We start from the raw sequence: 15588 nt of genomic DNA, 5'->3' as shown, positions 1-15588 counted from the left end.
GGCATTTGAAGATTTCGTTTTAATGGAATGCAAGGTGGATAAGGTTCTTTGCAGAATCTGGTATTGAGTGAGCTTTACTCTGCGTCCGATCCTAAGTTTACCTGAGCAGGTAACATTAACTGCACAAGACACGAGTCCGAGACCTGTTAATAATCCAATTTAACTTCACAGGTGGAATATAAGTAAAAGTGTGAAACACAATTAATTAAACGGTTGAACATTTAAATCACAATTTGAGGAAAAAGCTTTATTACTTTTGTTGAATTATTAAAAACAACTTTGAGTTTTTTTTATTGACATGAATTAACCGTGTCCATCAGTGCAAGTGAAATGTTCACCAAACTCGGTTTACCGCTGGATTTATCGACTGTTCTGTTGATGATCTTCAATGGAATCGCTTCATGTCCCACCACACAGGAGTAATAAGCACCGCTGGCCCACTCCTCTGCTGTAATGGATAACAGGCTGTACATGAAGAAGGAGGTATTCTCGCTCTCCGACATCACCTCGGTGTTCTTGTAGTTACTGGGATTCACCGGCTTGTCATTTTTTGTCCACTTGACGAAGATCTCTCGGGGGGAGAAACCTCTCACTATACAGGTGAGGGAGAGAAAACTCTGAGCAGCAACGTCTTCTGTTGGTGGCAGTTGGATTGACACTGATGGCTCCAGTAGCATTTCTCCTGCAGAATATTTGAAACAAATATAAATCAACTATAAAAATCCAGAATCAATATTGCATTTAACTACATATTAAAATATCCCAGTTTTGTTTTTTTTTAAATTTGGGCTTTATACGCTCTCATTTACTAAACCAGCAGAATGATATCCATTCTATTCATTAAGATAAAAAGAGTTTAATTCGAAAGTCGACTCCATGTTTCTAACCCACAACTGAGACATCCTGTACATTTGTCATTGCTGATGTTAAAAACACAAATCAGGTTTCTTCCCACTTTATTTGACTTATAATCATAAAAGATCAACCTTTGGTCCATTTTGTTCTCAGTCAGATATTTAGCTATCCTGCCATCAGACACATCTTTCATGCTGCCAAGTTATTTGGAGCCAATCTAAGCATGCCATGTATGTAACTGGATCTAGATTACACGTGGAATACTTTGTTCTTTCCTCTCACCACTCACCATTTCCCTTGCTGATGGAGTCTCTCAGAGGAGTCGGGAGGTATGGATGGTTCACCACACATTCAACGCTAACGTGACTCAGCCAGGATTCGGTAGAAATGCTCAATTTGCTGATCACGCTGTCGGGATCTTCTCCAGGCTGGTTCGCAATCTCTGATTTCAGAGTCTTCTTTTCTTGTATCCAGGTGACATTGACTCCAGAAGGAAGATTGGACACAACACAGGTTAATGTCACTGTCGCCTCCAGTAAGACCTGTTCTACTGGTGGTGGTAGGATTTTAACTGTGTAATCGGGGCACTCATTAACTCCTATGAAACAGAAATCAAATCAATGAAAAATATTTCTTTAGAATCAAAACACCGAGCCTTCAGGCTACTCCCACATGAAGTGAAGAAACCACCTTTGACATGTCAGCTTCCAAATATTGATGAAATGACGGTTCCTGTTGTTTATATATTTTGATTTGTGAAAACATTTGTTATTATCTGAAACATGCCCCGTGTAATCATTCATAAAGAACACTGCCTTTGTAACAAGTGAAACCTGTGAAAAAGTAAAATCAAAGATACCACGGCGTAACACATGGAATTACCTTTCTTCTAGAATTCTTCTCTCACTTACGACCATCCATTGATACTTGTGACAAGAGTAATCTGAATATAACGACTTCATTTCTATGTTCATGAAATGTACTTGCAAATGCTGCTGGGCATTCTGAATGCCAAATTATACCCCCAGGTTTGGGCAAACTGTAATCAATCATAATTATTGTCTTTGTTCTCGTGCATTTGCAGAGGATATAAGGTGTTACAGGGGCAGTGATCAGTCACAGAAATTCTATTCAACATGTTTAACGTTATTGAAAATAATTGACATTATTGGTGTGAGATCATTCTCTAAAATATACCATGAGATATTATTACTCATGTCAAATTTGGAGTAGATCTAAAAGCAAAACAGTGAATTTCTTAGTAGAACAAAGATTGAACAAATACGAATGTCTTCAATTATTCTACCAACTTGATGGAAATTTGCGCGAGTATTATTCAGACTTCCACTGCTCACTGCATGAACATTTCCATCCTCACCCTGGGCTCAGTCAGCCTTGATTCATATTCTTAATCGTTCATCCCTACTATAGCCTTACCACTAGAATGTATTCTCCTGCCACATCCACTAATTGCAGAGAGTATCTTAAAGAGGCTCAAATAGGTCATGTTTATCCAGATTAATCAAATATAATACCAACTTGGTCCGCGGCCTGGTCCCATGAATGAAGTTGAAGAGCTCAGTACCAGATAAAATCTATTACGTACAATGCCCAAGGACAACAGGCCATTCCTGAGCTGGAAATGAAGCATTGAACACATTTTGATTTATTTTGAAAGAAGGGTCGCTGCATGTTTTACCATGTCATTTTGAGACCACATGATAGTAAGATAAAGGTGCAGAATGAGGCAGTTCGGCCAATCGAGTCTGCCCTGCCATTCGATCACGGCTGGTATGTTTTTCCACCCCATTCTCCAGCCTTCTCCATGTACTAACCGATCTATCGCTACCTTAAGTACAGTCACTGACTTGGCCTCCATCACCCTCTGCAGCAATGAATTCCACACATGCACCCCCCACTGGCTGTAGAAATTTTTCCCCATCTCAGTTCCAAATGGAGCACTTTTTGACTCTGAGGACATGCCCTCATGTCCTACTCTGGCCTTCTGGCCGAAACATTTATTCCACGTTCACCCAATCTCGGACTCTCAGCATGCTCTAAGTTTCAAAGAAATAACTCTCTGACCCTGCTCCCCGGCCCCCACAAGACACGCACCCCTCCCCCACCACCAACCCCTTTATCCTTCAGCAAGTCACCAGGCATGGATTCGGCACTCTGCCTCTCCAAGTGTGGTCAGCCAACAAACTACTTTAAAAAAAGACTATTAATCCAGCTCACTGTCGATATGTCTTCAATTTCGAGGGAAACATGCTTTTCTGATTTGACATAATGTTAAATTATGAGCAATGCTAATGTAACACTCAAACTCAAATACATGACACGTTTGTGAATGGGATGCTCTACACCTTAGTGCTGTTCACTAACTTTGATAAATGTGTGTATCTGATTGACATCGGAGTTCAAAATGATTTCTAGTTCTCTCATCTGTATGTCTTACCCTGGGGTGTGGTGATGTTTTGACTTTGAGTGTTCTCTCCATGAGTGACCTGGCAGGTATACACTGCGCTGTTGAACCATTCACTAAAAGGGACTGTCAGCCGACTCATCACCGAGAAGTTCCCATCCGCCTCACACACAGGAGACGTGGAGACACCAGAATCCACGGATTGGCCATTTTTCAACCATGTCACAGAGATTTCCTTCGGATGGAAATCAATGATTGAACACACGATGGTTGCAAACTTGCTGCTTGCGATTTCTTCACTGGGACTCACGGTGAGAAGAAGAGTTGGCTCGAGAAATGGGCCTTTATGAAAAACAATGCATAAATTATCCGACAAATTTGATGACAAATACATTCAGTTCTATGTTAACAAAGTTTATTATGGCTAATAGATACTAACCTTAACATTACAAGTATCATAATAATGCAGAGTGCTAAAGAATTTGAAATCAACACAGTACAATTAGCAGGACAATGTAATGATAAAAATTAGAGGTCACAGCAAGGAAGTCAAGAAGGTCAGTTAGATCAGAGGGTGAGATAGTAAGGTTGAATGGTAATCATTTCAATGAAAGGAGCATGATAAACAAGGCAGATGAGTTAACGGCATGAAGGAGGAAGTGTGCACTTGATATCATGGAGACATGTTGAGAAAGGGGCAGGAGTGGCAGTTCAATATTCCAAATAAAATGCCTTCAAGCGAGACAGGGAAAGATGTCGAAGGGCGGTAAAAATTGTTGATGTTCACCAGTGTGAGGGAATATGTGGGTGTAGAAAACATGGAGACGTGTTGAGATGTTTTTTCAGGAATTAGGATAGATGACGTGATGTGCTGTCTTGCTGGATGAAAAATAGTTATATTTCCAGGGCAGATAAAATGTATGCCAGACAAAGGATGAAATATTAGTCGCTGGCAATAATTTATAATTCCTGTCCACAGGGGATATGGCAAAACTGCCAGTGTGGTATTGTTATGCTGGACGGATGAAGGGAAAAACAATGAAACCACAGGCTCGGTTCAAGTTAGACTCAGTAGTAGGGAAGACATGGACAGGGGAATTAATCTTCATCTGGAAGATTAATCAACAATTCTCAGCACGAGTTTATTGACGAGAAGTCATGTCTGAGCAATTTGATGGTAGTTTTCAAAGAAATAAGTCGATGTCCAGATGATAGTAAAGATCAGAGCCAGTTGATGTCAAGTCAATTTGACGAATTGAATCCTCAGGAAGCTGAGTGGCAGAGCGCAGAGGATAATGGCCGTAGGATGTTTGTGTGGCTGGAAGTATATGTCTAGTGGTGTTCTGCAGGATTCAGTGTTGATTTATTGATATCTCTTTTATGTAAAAGTGATTTAGAATATACTGCAGGAGATTTGGCTAGTAGGTTCACAGCTGAAGCAAAAATTGCCGTGTTGGCAGGTAGTGACCATGATACCTTTAGATTGCAGCAAGATACAGAAGGATTGGCCACTTGTGCTGAAAAATGGCAAATTATAATCATTCTGGATAAGTGTAAGGTGATGCAGTTGGTCAGAAGAAACTAAGAGGTATTATGTTTTGAATGGTGGAACTCTGAAAAGGATTGCATGCCCATCGATCCCTTATAGTAATGTGGCAGCTGGATAAAAAGGCTAAGATGTGTGAAGGGTATTTGCTTTTATGAGCCAAGACATTTATATTATGTGTTGGGAGATGATATTGGAAATTAATAAAATACTGGTTAAGCCAGACATGAAGCATCATGTGTAGTATAGGACTGCATGTTACGGAAGGAATGTGATTAGACAGAAGGCAGCATTGTTGAGATATTCCAGGATTTTTCCTGGGCTGGAAGTTTTTAATTATGAAATGTGATTCACCAAACTGGGGTTTTACATGGAATAGAGAAGATTGAGAGAGAAGATGATTGTGATGTCTGGAATTATGGTAGACATACACAGAGTAAACAGAACAAAACCTTTCCCCTTCATGGATGGAGCAATGTCTCAAGGGCATAGGGTGAGGGACAATTAACAATGAAGGACAGGAGGATATCGGGGAAACAAAATCACACACAGGGTGTGATTCTGTATCTCAGTGCCAGTAAGTCATGTCGAGGCTGAGCCGCTCATAATATGTGAGAAATATTTAGATGGATATAAGAAATGTCAAGTCACCAAATGCAATGGATCAATTGTGGACATATTGAACTGGAATAGTTAGGGGGCTGTTATTGATTGGTTTGGACTGGATGGGCGGAATGACCTTTTCCTGTGCTGTACATCTCTATGGCTATGTCAAATGTCTTATAACTAATGTCCTATTCATGTTAACCACAGATGTGCTGTTCGCCTCAGTTCCCACAAGACTTACATGGCATTCCAGTGTTCTGCTTTGACCCGCTGTGTTGAACCTCACAGGAGATTTTTCTGCAATCCGCTTCTGACTCAGGCAGGGTTAACTGGCTGCTCAGGGTGTAAGATCCCTTCTTGTTTCTCACGGATGGATAACTCTTCAATGCAGTCGTGATTTGGTTCCCACCTTTCTTCCAGGTCACCTTGGTAACGTCAGGGGAATAGTCCATGGCCAAACAACCAAAGATCACAGAACCGTCGGCATTGTGTTGCTGGCAGGAGGAGACCAGTCCATAAAGTGAGGGGGGAGATGCAGTCTCTAGGATAGAATGAACAATTGAGCAAGTTACTTTCTGTTAATTCGACCTTATTGGTTACCCAAATGTTTCCTCAGCTGTAAATGTATGCTAGTGTGTTCCTGCTAAAATCTTCAGCATACCTTGAGTTTATTTTTGTTTCCAATCAGTCATTGATCATGATCTATTGGTTCCCTCTTCAGAAACATGCCCTCGACCTTGACCATTACTATATAAAACTTAGAAATAAGAACACCCTGATCCCACGAAAAGTAACTGTTAGAAAATCTCGCCAACGAACACTTTCATTGGATTGCAGGTGACGAGCATAGTCGTTTCACAAAATGCAAACCAAGAAAACGTGAAAGTTGGAATTGGAAATAAAAACCGAAGTTGCAGGAGAAACCCAACAACTGGCAGCATCTGTGGAGAGAAACAAGAGTGAACGTTTCGAGTCCAGTATCCCTTCCTCGTTTATCAATGTCAGTCAGAATCTACTCTCTGTAAAGAAGGCAGTTGCAAAGCACTGGGACTGAGAGAATGCCTGTCACAGCTGATATCATGCGAATTATCTGGAAGCTCAATGATCGACTTGGCAATTATCTGAATTCTGGAGACCTCTGAAATATAGAGGACCATTAAGGTTCAGAGACTTTGGAATGTGACAGCTCGCTGAACTGAGCATTTATTTGAATATGATTTGAGAAATGAACAAGGACTCTTTTACTTCAATAACCAACAAACTTACAAGCAGTTCATGGTAAAACTCTCACCTCTCAGACTAACCACCGCTCTGACTCTCTTCTCAACCTCAATTTCAACTCACATTGACAACCCCAACACTGTTACACGCTCATTCACCCTCGGAACACATGACCCTCATCACAAGATATAACACACATTCAAGGCAATCCATATTCCAGACAAGAATGTAATCTCGATTGCTTTCACTCAATTCCACTCCTGCTACACTGCACCTGGTCCTTGGTGAATCTAGTCCTGACACCCGACTTTACACAACCCCTGACAGGATATCCCGACCCAGATATGAACCCAGACCTTCACTGATCTCTCATCATACCCAAGTCAACCTGTGCACATTGCATCCTAGCTCTGTTCCCATCTGCCCTTCGCCATAATCCGAGCTTTGCATTTTGACATCATATCCACGTGTCACATCAGTACAATGACCTTTTGTCGCCGAAAGAGCCCAGCACTCTGCTAAGGCGAACAACTGAACTTCCTGACACCCTGCCCACCTCTCAACTAACCAGCCCAGCAGCCTGCCCACCTCTCAACTAACCAGTCCGACACACTGCCCAGCTCTCGATTAACCAGTCTGACACTCTGCCAACCTCTCAACTAACCAGTCTGACGTCTTGCCAATGTCTGAACTAACCAGTCTGACATCCTGTTTACCACTCAACTAACCATCCTGACCCCCTCCCCACCTCACAACTGACCAGCCCTGCACCCTGTTGACCTCTCAACAAGTTGGCCTGGCACTCTGCCCACCTCCAAATAACAAGCCCTGCACCCTCCTCAGCTCTCAACTAACCAGCCCTGCTGCCTGCTGGCCACTCAATTAACCATCTTGGCACCAGGGAGACACCCTGCATTGCTGCTCAAAGGACCTACCAAGCACAATGCGACCAAGTTATTTCCTTGTGACCATTATGATTTTCTTTGATGCCACCCTGCCAGACGAGGTGCATGCAAGCTTACCCAGCAGCCACCCAACACCTCACGGCCTATCAGCTTAAAATTCTACCACATCACTAACCTACCTCCTCACTAGATCACCAGGTTCCAACTTTCAGCCTACTCCACCATAATGTCAGAGATTCAAAGAATCATACAACACAGAAACAGGCCGTTCGGCCCAGTTCGTCCATGACAACCATGGTTCCCAAATTAAACAAATTCCATTAGCCTGCATTTGGCCCATATCAATCCAGATCTATTCACTTCCTGTACCTGTCCAAATGTCTTGGAAGTTTTGTAACTAGATCTGCATTTGCCACTTCCTCTGGTAGTTGATTCCAATGTCCGGTACAGTTGCAACACAAACTCCCAACCTTTATACTCAATACTCTGTGCAATGAGAAAACATTTTACAAAAACATTCTTCAACACGCCAACGACTTGAGACACCACTTTCAACAATATATGAATCTGATCCCTCAAGTCCCTACGTTTGACAAAGCTACCCATTGCCATATCATTAACTCTGTACGAATCTATGTATCTGAATCCCCAGGTGCTTCTGTTCGACATCACGACCCAGTGCACTACCATTCACTTTAGGTTGTTTCCTGATTTCTGTTCCCAAAATGCAATGAGTCATATTCAGTTGAAACTGATCTCTATCTGCCCATCCTCTGCCCATTGGCCCAGCTGATCATGATCTCGTTGTTCTTTTAGATAACTTTTATTGTTAATTATAGAAACAATTTTGCTGTTATATGAAAACTTAACAACCATGCCCCATTCAATTTTTCACAATTTTCATTCAATGTTGTACACGGTTCAACTATTTCCCCCCACATATCTATTGTTTCCTTCAACGCTTGAAAATACTATCACCTTCTTGAAATCATTTGATGTTTTGACCTCAAACCCTTTCTGTGACAGCGCAATCCAATGGTTAATTCTTTAGTTGAACAGTACAAAAAAGGGTTCAATCTTATCGTGTGTGGGTCAGACTGTTGACTGTTCCTCCAAACATTACTACATTTTGACTTGCAATTCTTTCATTGCCCCTTTACTCTTTCTGGATCACAGCCATGGAACTCACTTCCTGATAGAGCTGTGAAAATGTTAATACCACACAAACGTCAGACAGTCAAGGAGGCCAAAGTCGACTGATCTCTCAAGGAGATGTAAAATGCCTAACATTTCCACGCCTATCTACCGATGCAAATAAATACTAGAAAAAATGAAGATTATTCTGCTGCTTGCGTGTCCACACAATGATGACGTGCTCAAGAGTTTCGTTGTGTGTCGTTTGATTGTATTTCCAGTGAACCACTTCTTAATCATTTAATGGGCAAGAAAATTTCCTAATTTTTAGCACGGTAATCATACAGTATACTTCCTTGGAATAAAGAAATATAATGTTAAATTAAAGGGACCTGACGATTGGGATGATTGAGTTGGAAATTGTCAGAAATTTCAAACTTATTTTCACGAGCAATTAATTACATCCTTATTGTGTCACATTACATACTTACACAAATGCCTTTCATAAATGGTGTCTCCCGCTGTTATGTGCCTTTGAATCATTAAATCTGGGATAGTTATTGCTTGTTAATCAGATGTGTTAAAGAGTTTTAGTCAAAGGTTAGCTCGCAAATGTACCAAGTTTTAAGTCAGTGGTGGAATAGCTCAAGGGGCTGAGTGTTTTACTCCTGATCATACATTCCTATCATTGTGTCATTAATTCAGCTAGCAAAGGTGCTGAACACTATTTACTAAAATATTTCAACGAATTAATTGTTGAAAATATTCTTTAAATATTCCTGTTGATTATTTGGAATAGGAGCATCGACATTCTCTATTTGAGTGGTCAGAATAACTCCCGCCTACGTACACTCCAAAGATGCGAAGGGAGGTGAATTGGCCATGCTGAATTGCACGTGGTGTTCAGGAATATGTAATTTAGATGTGTTCATTCGCGGTAAATGTATGGTCTATAAGGCAGGTGACTGAGTCTGGGTGTGTTACTCTTCAAAGGGTAGATATGGACTTGTTGGGGCAAATGGCCTTTTTCCACACTGCAGAGATTCTATAATTCTATACAGCACCCATTCCCTTCTGGAACAGGTTGATACTTCATCATACAGCTTTTTCTGAAATTCTGGCTCTACGCCAGATCACTCACTTTCAATGATGACCTGGTATTAAATATTTCTGAAAATTCACAATTTGGTGAAATATATTTTCTCTCTGAACAACTTGTTTCATACAAAGGAATTCTTTTTTAAATGAAACAACAAACTTTGAATGCTACAAATACGAAATAAAAACAGAATTCTCTGAAGAAAAGCGGCAGGTCTGGCAGTTCCTGTGCAGAGAAAGGAAGCTTATCATTTCAAGTGCAGTGATCCTTCTGCAGCAAATTGTTTTCATATTTTCTTGAACGAGAACTCATACCTATTGAGTTAGACGGTGATTAAGTTTACCTGACTTCTGTTGGAAAAGCATTATAAGAAGATGTACTGGATGATCTGAGATATCAGTTGAAGACTACTTGACAAGCTACCACCAAAGTGTTGGATTCAACCAAAATCCCACCAGACTGAACAGTCAAATTCACTCACAGGAATGGTTTGATACAAACCAAAACTGCTCCGACTTAATGTCATCAAATATGCTTTGGGAATAATTAATTTTGGTTAGTTATAAATGGTATTGATAGAACAGCAAGTCAAAATCCCGGATTTCTATGAGGAGTTACACTATGAATCCAGCTCACAATTCCCAAAAGCCTGTGAACAAATATTGATTTGAAAAAGGCTCCAAACCGCCAACCTTCTGTCTAATACCTGAGGCCCAAGACTGGACAGCGATTAAATCGATTTCACAGGCCTCTGTGTGTGGCATTACAACATTACTCAAAGAACTCAATGGGTCTTCCCCTGAAATAACCGGATGAGACATGGTATTAGATTCCTCTCTAACAGGTTGTAAATGTACACAAACCACCTGTCTCACAGTCAGAGACACTACCATTACATTATAACAGATCCGAACACAATCTCTGACAACACAGACCACCGGTTTGAGAGTGCACAACTTTGTTAATAATTAACCAAGGATTTCAGCAACCAGGGATTGTTAGAAAATGCTTACAAGATGAAAGTAGCATTTCAACAATTATCCAAGAATGCTTTGATAGCAATTCCGAATTGTTCAAGCTCTATGGGAACTGTAGAGGAATAAAACTAGGATTTGCGTTGCCATAAATTTAAATTTAACTGGCTTTCAACTGAGAACGCCCTTCCTCTTAACCCTTTGTATGTTGCTGCACCAGATGGTCTGCTTAGGTTGAAATGGATTAGAATCTTTGGAAGTGTAACATCACCTTTGTCAGTAACATTACATGCTGACAATGAGATCTTAATAATTTGATTCTACATTGTGCCACTAAATGTGTCATTGACAAGAGAGGCACAAAGAAAATATGCAGCATATTTCCCTCTGTCTTACTGAGTGATATATCTTTCATTGCTTACAATTGACTTCAGGGGTCTACAATTTGACTTTTGTTACTGAAGTGTTTATTCTGATTGTAACAATTCTGTGGTGCCTAATTTCTGGCAGTCAAAAGTGGTTTTGAATGCCACATGAAATTGAACTGTCTGAAATTTGTTAATTCTGTAACTGTTGGAATGCATGGACAGGAACATGAAGGGGGTGGCACGGTGGCTCAGTGATTCGCACTGTTGCCTCTCAGTGCCAGGGGATCCGGGTTCAACTCCCACCTCGGGTATCTGTCTGCATGGAATTTGCACATTCTCCCCGTGTCTGGGTGGCCTTCCTGTGGATGCTCCCGTTTCCTTCCACATTCCAAAGATGTGCAGGTTAAGCGATATGGATCAGCTGAATTGCCCATAGTGTTCGGGGTAAATTCTGGGGAAGGTGCCTGGGTGGTTGCTCAGCGGAGGTTTGGACTTGTTGGGCCGAAGGGAATCTTTAAAATCTCCGATTTTGCATCATTTATTCCCATGGTGAGTCGATGTTAGATTATTTTAATTGAATCGAAATCTAGACTTGATGACACAATCGACTATAGCAGCTGTTTCCGAATGAATGACTCTTCAGTTTCTATGTGTTGTAAAATGTATCTATTTACTTAAAACACACGGATTGGGAACATCTAAAGCATGGCATGGATTTAATCACTCAGTTAATGTTACATTTTTTAATCCTGTAAATCTAATTTGGAGAAGAATTTCTTAATCGTCTTTTCCAATGATCTCTTCCAGCCAGGAAACTTGTGTGTCGGGAACAGCGGAATTGAAAGGAAATTCTTGATTAATGATATCACAGTAATGGCATTTTTGCTCAATCGTAAAAAAAATAAGAACATTATATTTTTGAAATTATATGTATATTTCTTATGACTTTTAAACTGTTTCAAGACAAACTTTGTGATTTAAGTAGAAAATTGAGTTCTGAGTTTCGAATTTAAGGATTGGATTAGACCAGTCCTCAACTGTTACTTACAAATAAAACTTGCACCCTAACGTATCTAGTTTCCCGTCATTTCCAAATCCTTTGCGATTTGCCTTTTACTTTAATATTAGGTTTAATGAAAGTTCAACTCCAATGCTGATTGCATTGAATGAGGAAACTGGAGCAGTTCACGATCAACGACCATGTAAACATTTCGAAAGCAATGTCGAAATCAAAGACAGCTTCAACAATATATTAGCTTAATTTTACCGAAGCACATTCGCTCATCAACTGAACAACGATTACCCAATCATAACACTGAGGATCAATGATGTGTTTGCAGCAAAACTGTCTCTTTGCAAACATTTTCAACAGAACCAAGAATATAATGTAACCTCACAACAAATATCCCAAATTGGAAACCATCAAAACTGCTCACGATCACCCAAGCGAATAATTAAATCAAATAGAAATAAAAAGTCAGATCAGCTGCCATGGTTCTCAGATAACTTTTTGAACAACGCTTAAAGTTTTAACATTTTCGACAACAACTCAATTTATTACCAACCCATATAGTATTTCTGATCATGTCAATCTTGTGCAGTGCATAGTAGAGCAGCTGAAGGCATCTATTGATTAATCGCCTTAAGGTCAAAATGAAATTAGTTCAATGGACAAACATTAGAATTGAATGTTATGATAAGTTCATGAAATCTGATGAATTCGGTAGCTTAACATTTTAGTCCCAAATTTTATTTTGAATGAGGCGACTTCAAAGAGACTTTAACTCGTTTAAAATGATAACTGAGACTGTGTATGCAAAAAAAGCTCTAAAAAGACGTCGTTTTTTTAAAAATTTCTCACACTTCCGTGTTTCTGCGTTAAGTTGGTCTTCACACAGTTACAAACGGATATCGTGTTTCAGTCAATCAGTAAAAATATTGCCCCGCATTTAACAAACGCAAAAACGATTCAGTACAAAGAACTTCACAGATATTCGTAACTGAGAGTCATCCAGAGAGACAATCCCCTTTGCCGAAAGAAAACACCGATTACTGAAAGCATGAAAACGCAGTTCAATTCCACAAGATGAATCAACTCAATTCAACACCATCAAATAAAGCAAAGCCAGAACCCATACAACTTTTCAACAGAATCAAATAAAACACATGCAGCATCCAATCAAAAGAATGAAATCTCGTGCCGCAAGAAGATTCCATGGCAATATCCAACGTGCTTGTCATCAACAAAATTAACAACTCAAACGACAAAATGCAATCATGGTAAGAGCATGATGCACCCGGGGAATATATTCAATAAATTAACATATTTTCACCCTGTTTAGTGATATTTCCAATATCTTTAAGTTCTTATCATTTGTTGTCGATAATAAAACTCACAGATAGTGGATGTCACTAAACTTTGCTTGTACCTGACTGATTGAGAGAGTTTAGGTGTTTCATGTAAGTCAGCCACACAGAATGCCCATCTGATTTTTAAAAAGATATAAACTGAGCATTTGAATCCACCACAACGACTTCAGTCATTTTCTGAGACTTAATGTAAGTCTATAATCAGTTTTAACAAAACTCAAACGGAAACAAATCAAGCTCAGCACAGGATCTAAGTTTCACTTAATTCAGGAATTATTCACATGAATGGAACGTTCGTAAAAAATAAAGTCACTAAGAAAGTTCAAGGTTCTTACCTGAAGTCACCGTCACCATGGTCCCTTTGCCCCAGTAACCACGATGATCACCCCAGTGCAGTGTCACAGTGATTTAGACCCGTACATTTTCTGTAATACACTCTGGGTCTCAATTCTCATGTGAAATAGACATTTAGTGCTGGTAGTCTATAGAATTAATGGCATTGTTTGCAGACCACGATTAGTAGACATTTCCCGAACTGTCAGATATATGAAAGCTAACATTATGTCCAAGCCTTTAATTGGTGGAAGTATCAGCAGTACATAGGACATGCCAAAAACATTGTCCCATGATATCACCCAGTTTGTTAGTTTCAATGGTCTGTTTCCTCTGTAATCGGGTTGTAAAAGACAGCCCGAGGTGTGTTTCAGATCGCAGTTGGTTGAACTGAATTTAAAACTGGTACTGACCGTCAGTCAACGATGAAATTAGCAAAATGTCCCCTTGAGCTGTTTTTTTGAAAGGGTCCAGCCCTGGTTCCTCTCGCGTGGTGTGTTGTACAGTAATAGATGGCGGTGTCTTCGATCTTCAGGTTCTCCATGTCCAACGCGAAGATGTTGTTTGAAGTGTCCTTGGACGCAGTAAATCGATTCTTAATCGCTGGTACATAGTTACTGCTGGATGAACTTTTGTATTCAAGCAGCCACTCCAGCCCCCGTCCGCGAACGTGTCGGACCCAGTGCATCCAGTAACTGGAAAGATCGAAGCCGCTGGTTTTACAGGTCAGTTTCAGGGTGGCTCCGGGATGGCCACTCTCTGACTCTGGTTGAGTTAAAACAACTTCCGACTGGACACCTTTAAAAATGAAAACAAAAAAAAACACGGGAATTAATGCTGATACAAAGAAGCCTGAGTCTTTTACATTCCTGAGGCAGACTAACATTGAGACAGTAACAAAGAGAGACATGAACAAAAAACACTCACATGGCAAAAATGTCAGTAACAAACTGAGAAAAATTGTTGACTTGATCATTCTGATAACTTGTGAAATACGGTTCTGTCAAGAGCTTTCTAAACAAACCAGATCCAGGAGTGTTGAACGAAAGCACATTGACCCGGATTTATATGATCATCAGAAGGGGCAGGTTTACAGGTTCCGCCTGTTGGTTTCCTGTTGGAGGCTGAGACAGGATCCTCGTATCACCTTGAACAGCCCTAACAGATGGGTTCATATTGACATGAGATTATTCTTAAGCATGGAAATATACACAGCTTGGGATATTGTTTTGCTGATCAGCCTGCTAGGCAGTGTTTTTTGAATGGGGAAAGTGAAATTTAACAGCTTGAAGTATTTTTCAGATGAATTTTTCAGATATTTTGTTTCTGTATTTTCACATGCATTCACGAGTAAATAAAACTAAAAATAAAGTTCGAAGATATTATCAGCCAAATAATTAACTGGCCATACTTTTTTCTGGACACTCCAAGTCTCTGCCACACGACAAAATAACTTGTAAATCATACTAGATGTTTCTAAATTCACTTTGTGCAACTGAATACAGAGCGTGTTCAAAGTGATTATGTTTAGAATATTCAACTGGAAATTAACTCCCTTTGATTCTACATTCAACTACAAGGAGAAAAAGCTAAAACGAAGTTTAATACCATTGTCAGACAATACAATTACTGACTTTATTTCTGCAACCACTCCAAGTTTCTCTCAAATTACAAAATATGATATCATTTCTAATTGGCGTTTCTAAATTCAGTTTAGGCAAGTTAATATCGAGCATGTCTAAAATGAATATG

The 15588-nt window shown here is 39.9% G+C and overlaps 1 gene segment (V, D, J or C); it reads right to left on the bottom strand.

Annotated features, from left to right (window-relative positions):
• Nucleotides 1–238: 238 nt before the first annotated feature.
• On the bottom strand, nucleotides 239–14863 carry LOC140471263 (Ig heavy chain C region-like). The segment is given in 7 exon segments: nucleotides 239–682; nucleotides 1145–1453; nucleotides 3314–3622; nucleotides 5674–5973; nucleotides 13839–13913; nucleotides 14332–14634; nucleotides 14764–14863. Coding segments are annotated over 7 exon segments (1737 nt in total).
• Nucleotides 14864–15588: the final 725 nt, after the last annotated feature.

The sequence above is a fragment of the Chiloscyllium punctatum genome, chromosome X, assembly GCF_047496795.1.
Source record: "Chiloscyllium punctatum isolate Juve2018m chromosome X, sChiPun1.3, whole genome shotgun sequence".
NCBI classification, from domain to species: domain Eukaryota; kingdom Metazoa; phylum Chordata; class Chondrichthyes; order Orectolobiformes; family Hemiscylliidae; genus Chiloscyllium; species Chiloscyllium punctatum.
The sequence above is the reverse complement of the archived record's forward strand: the minus strand, read 5'-3'. Positions and strand labels throughout refer to the sequence as shown.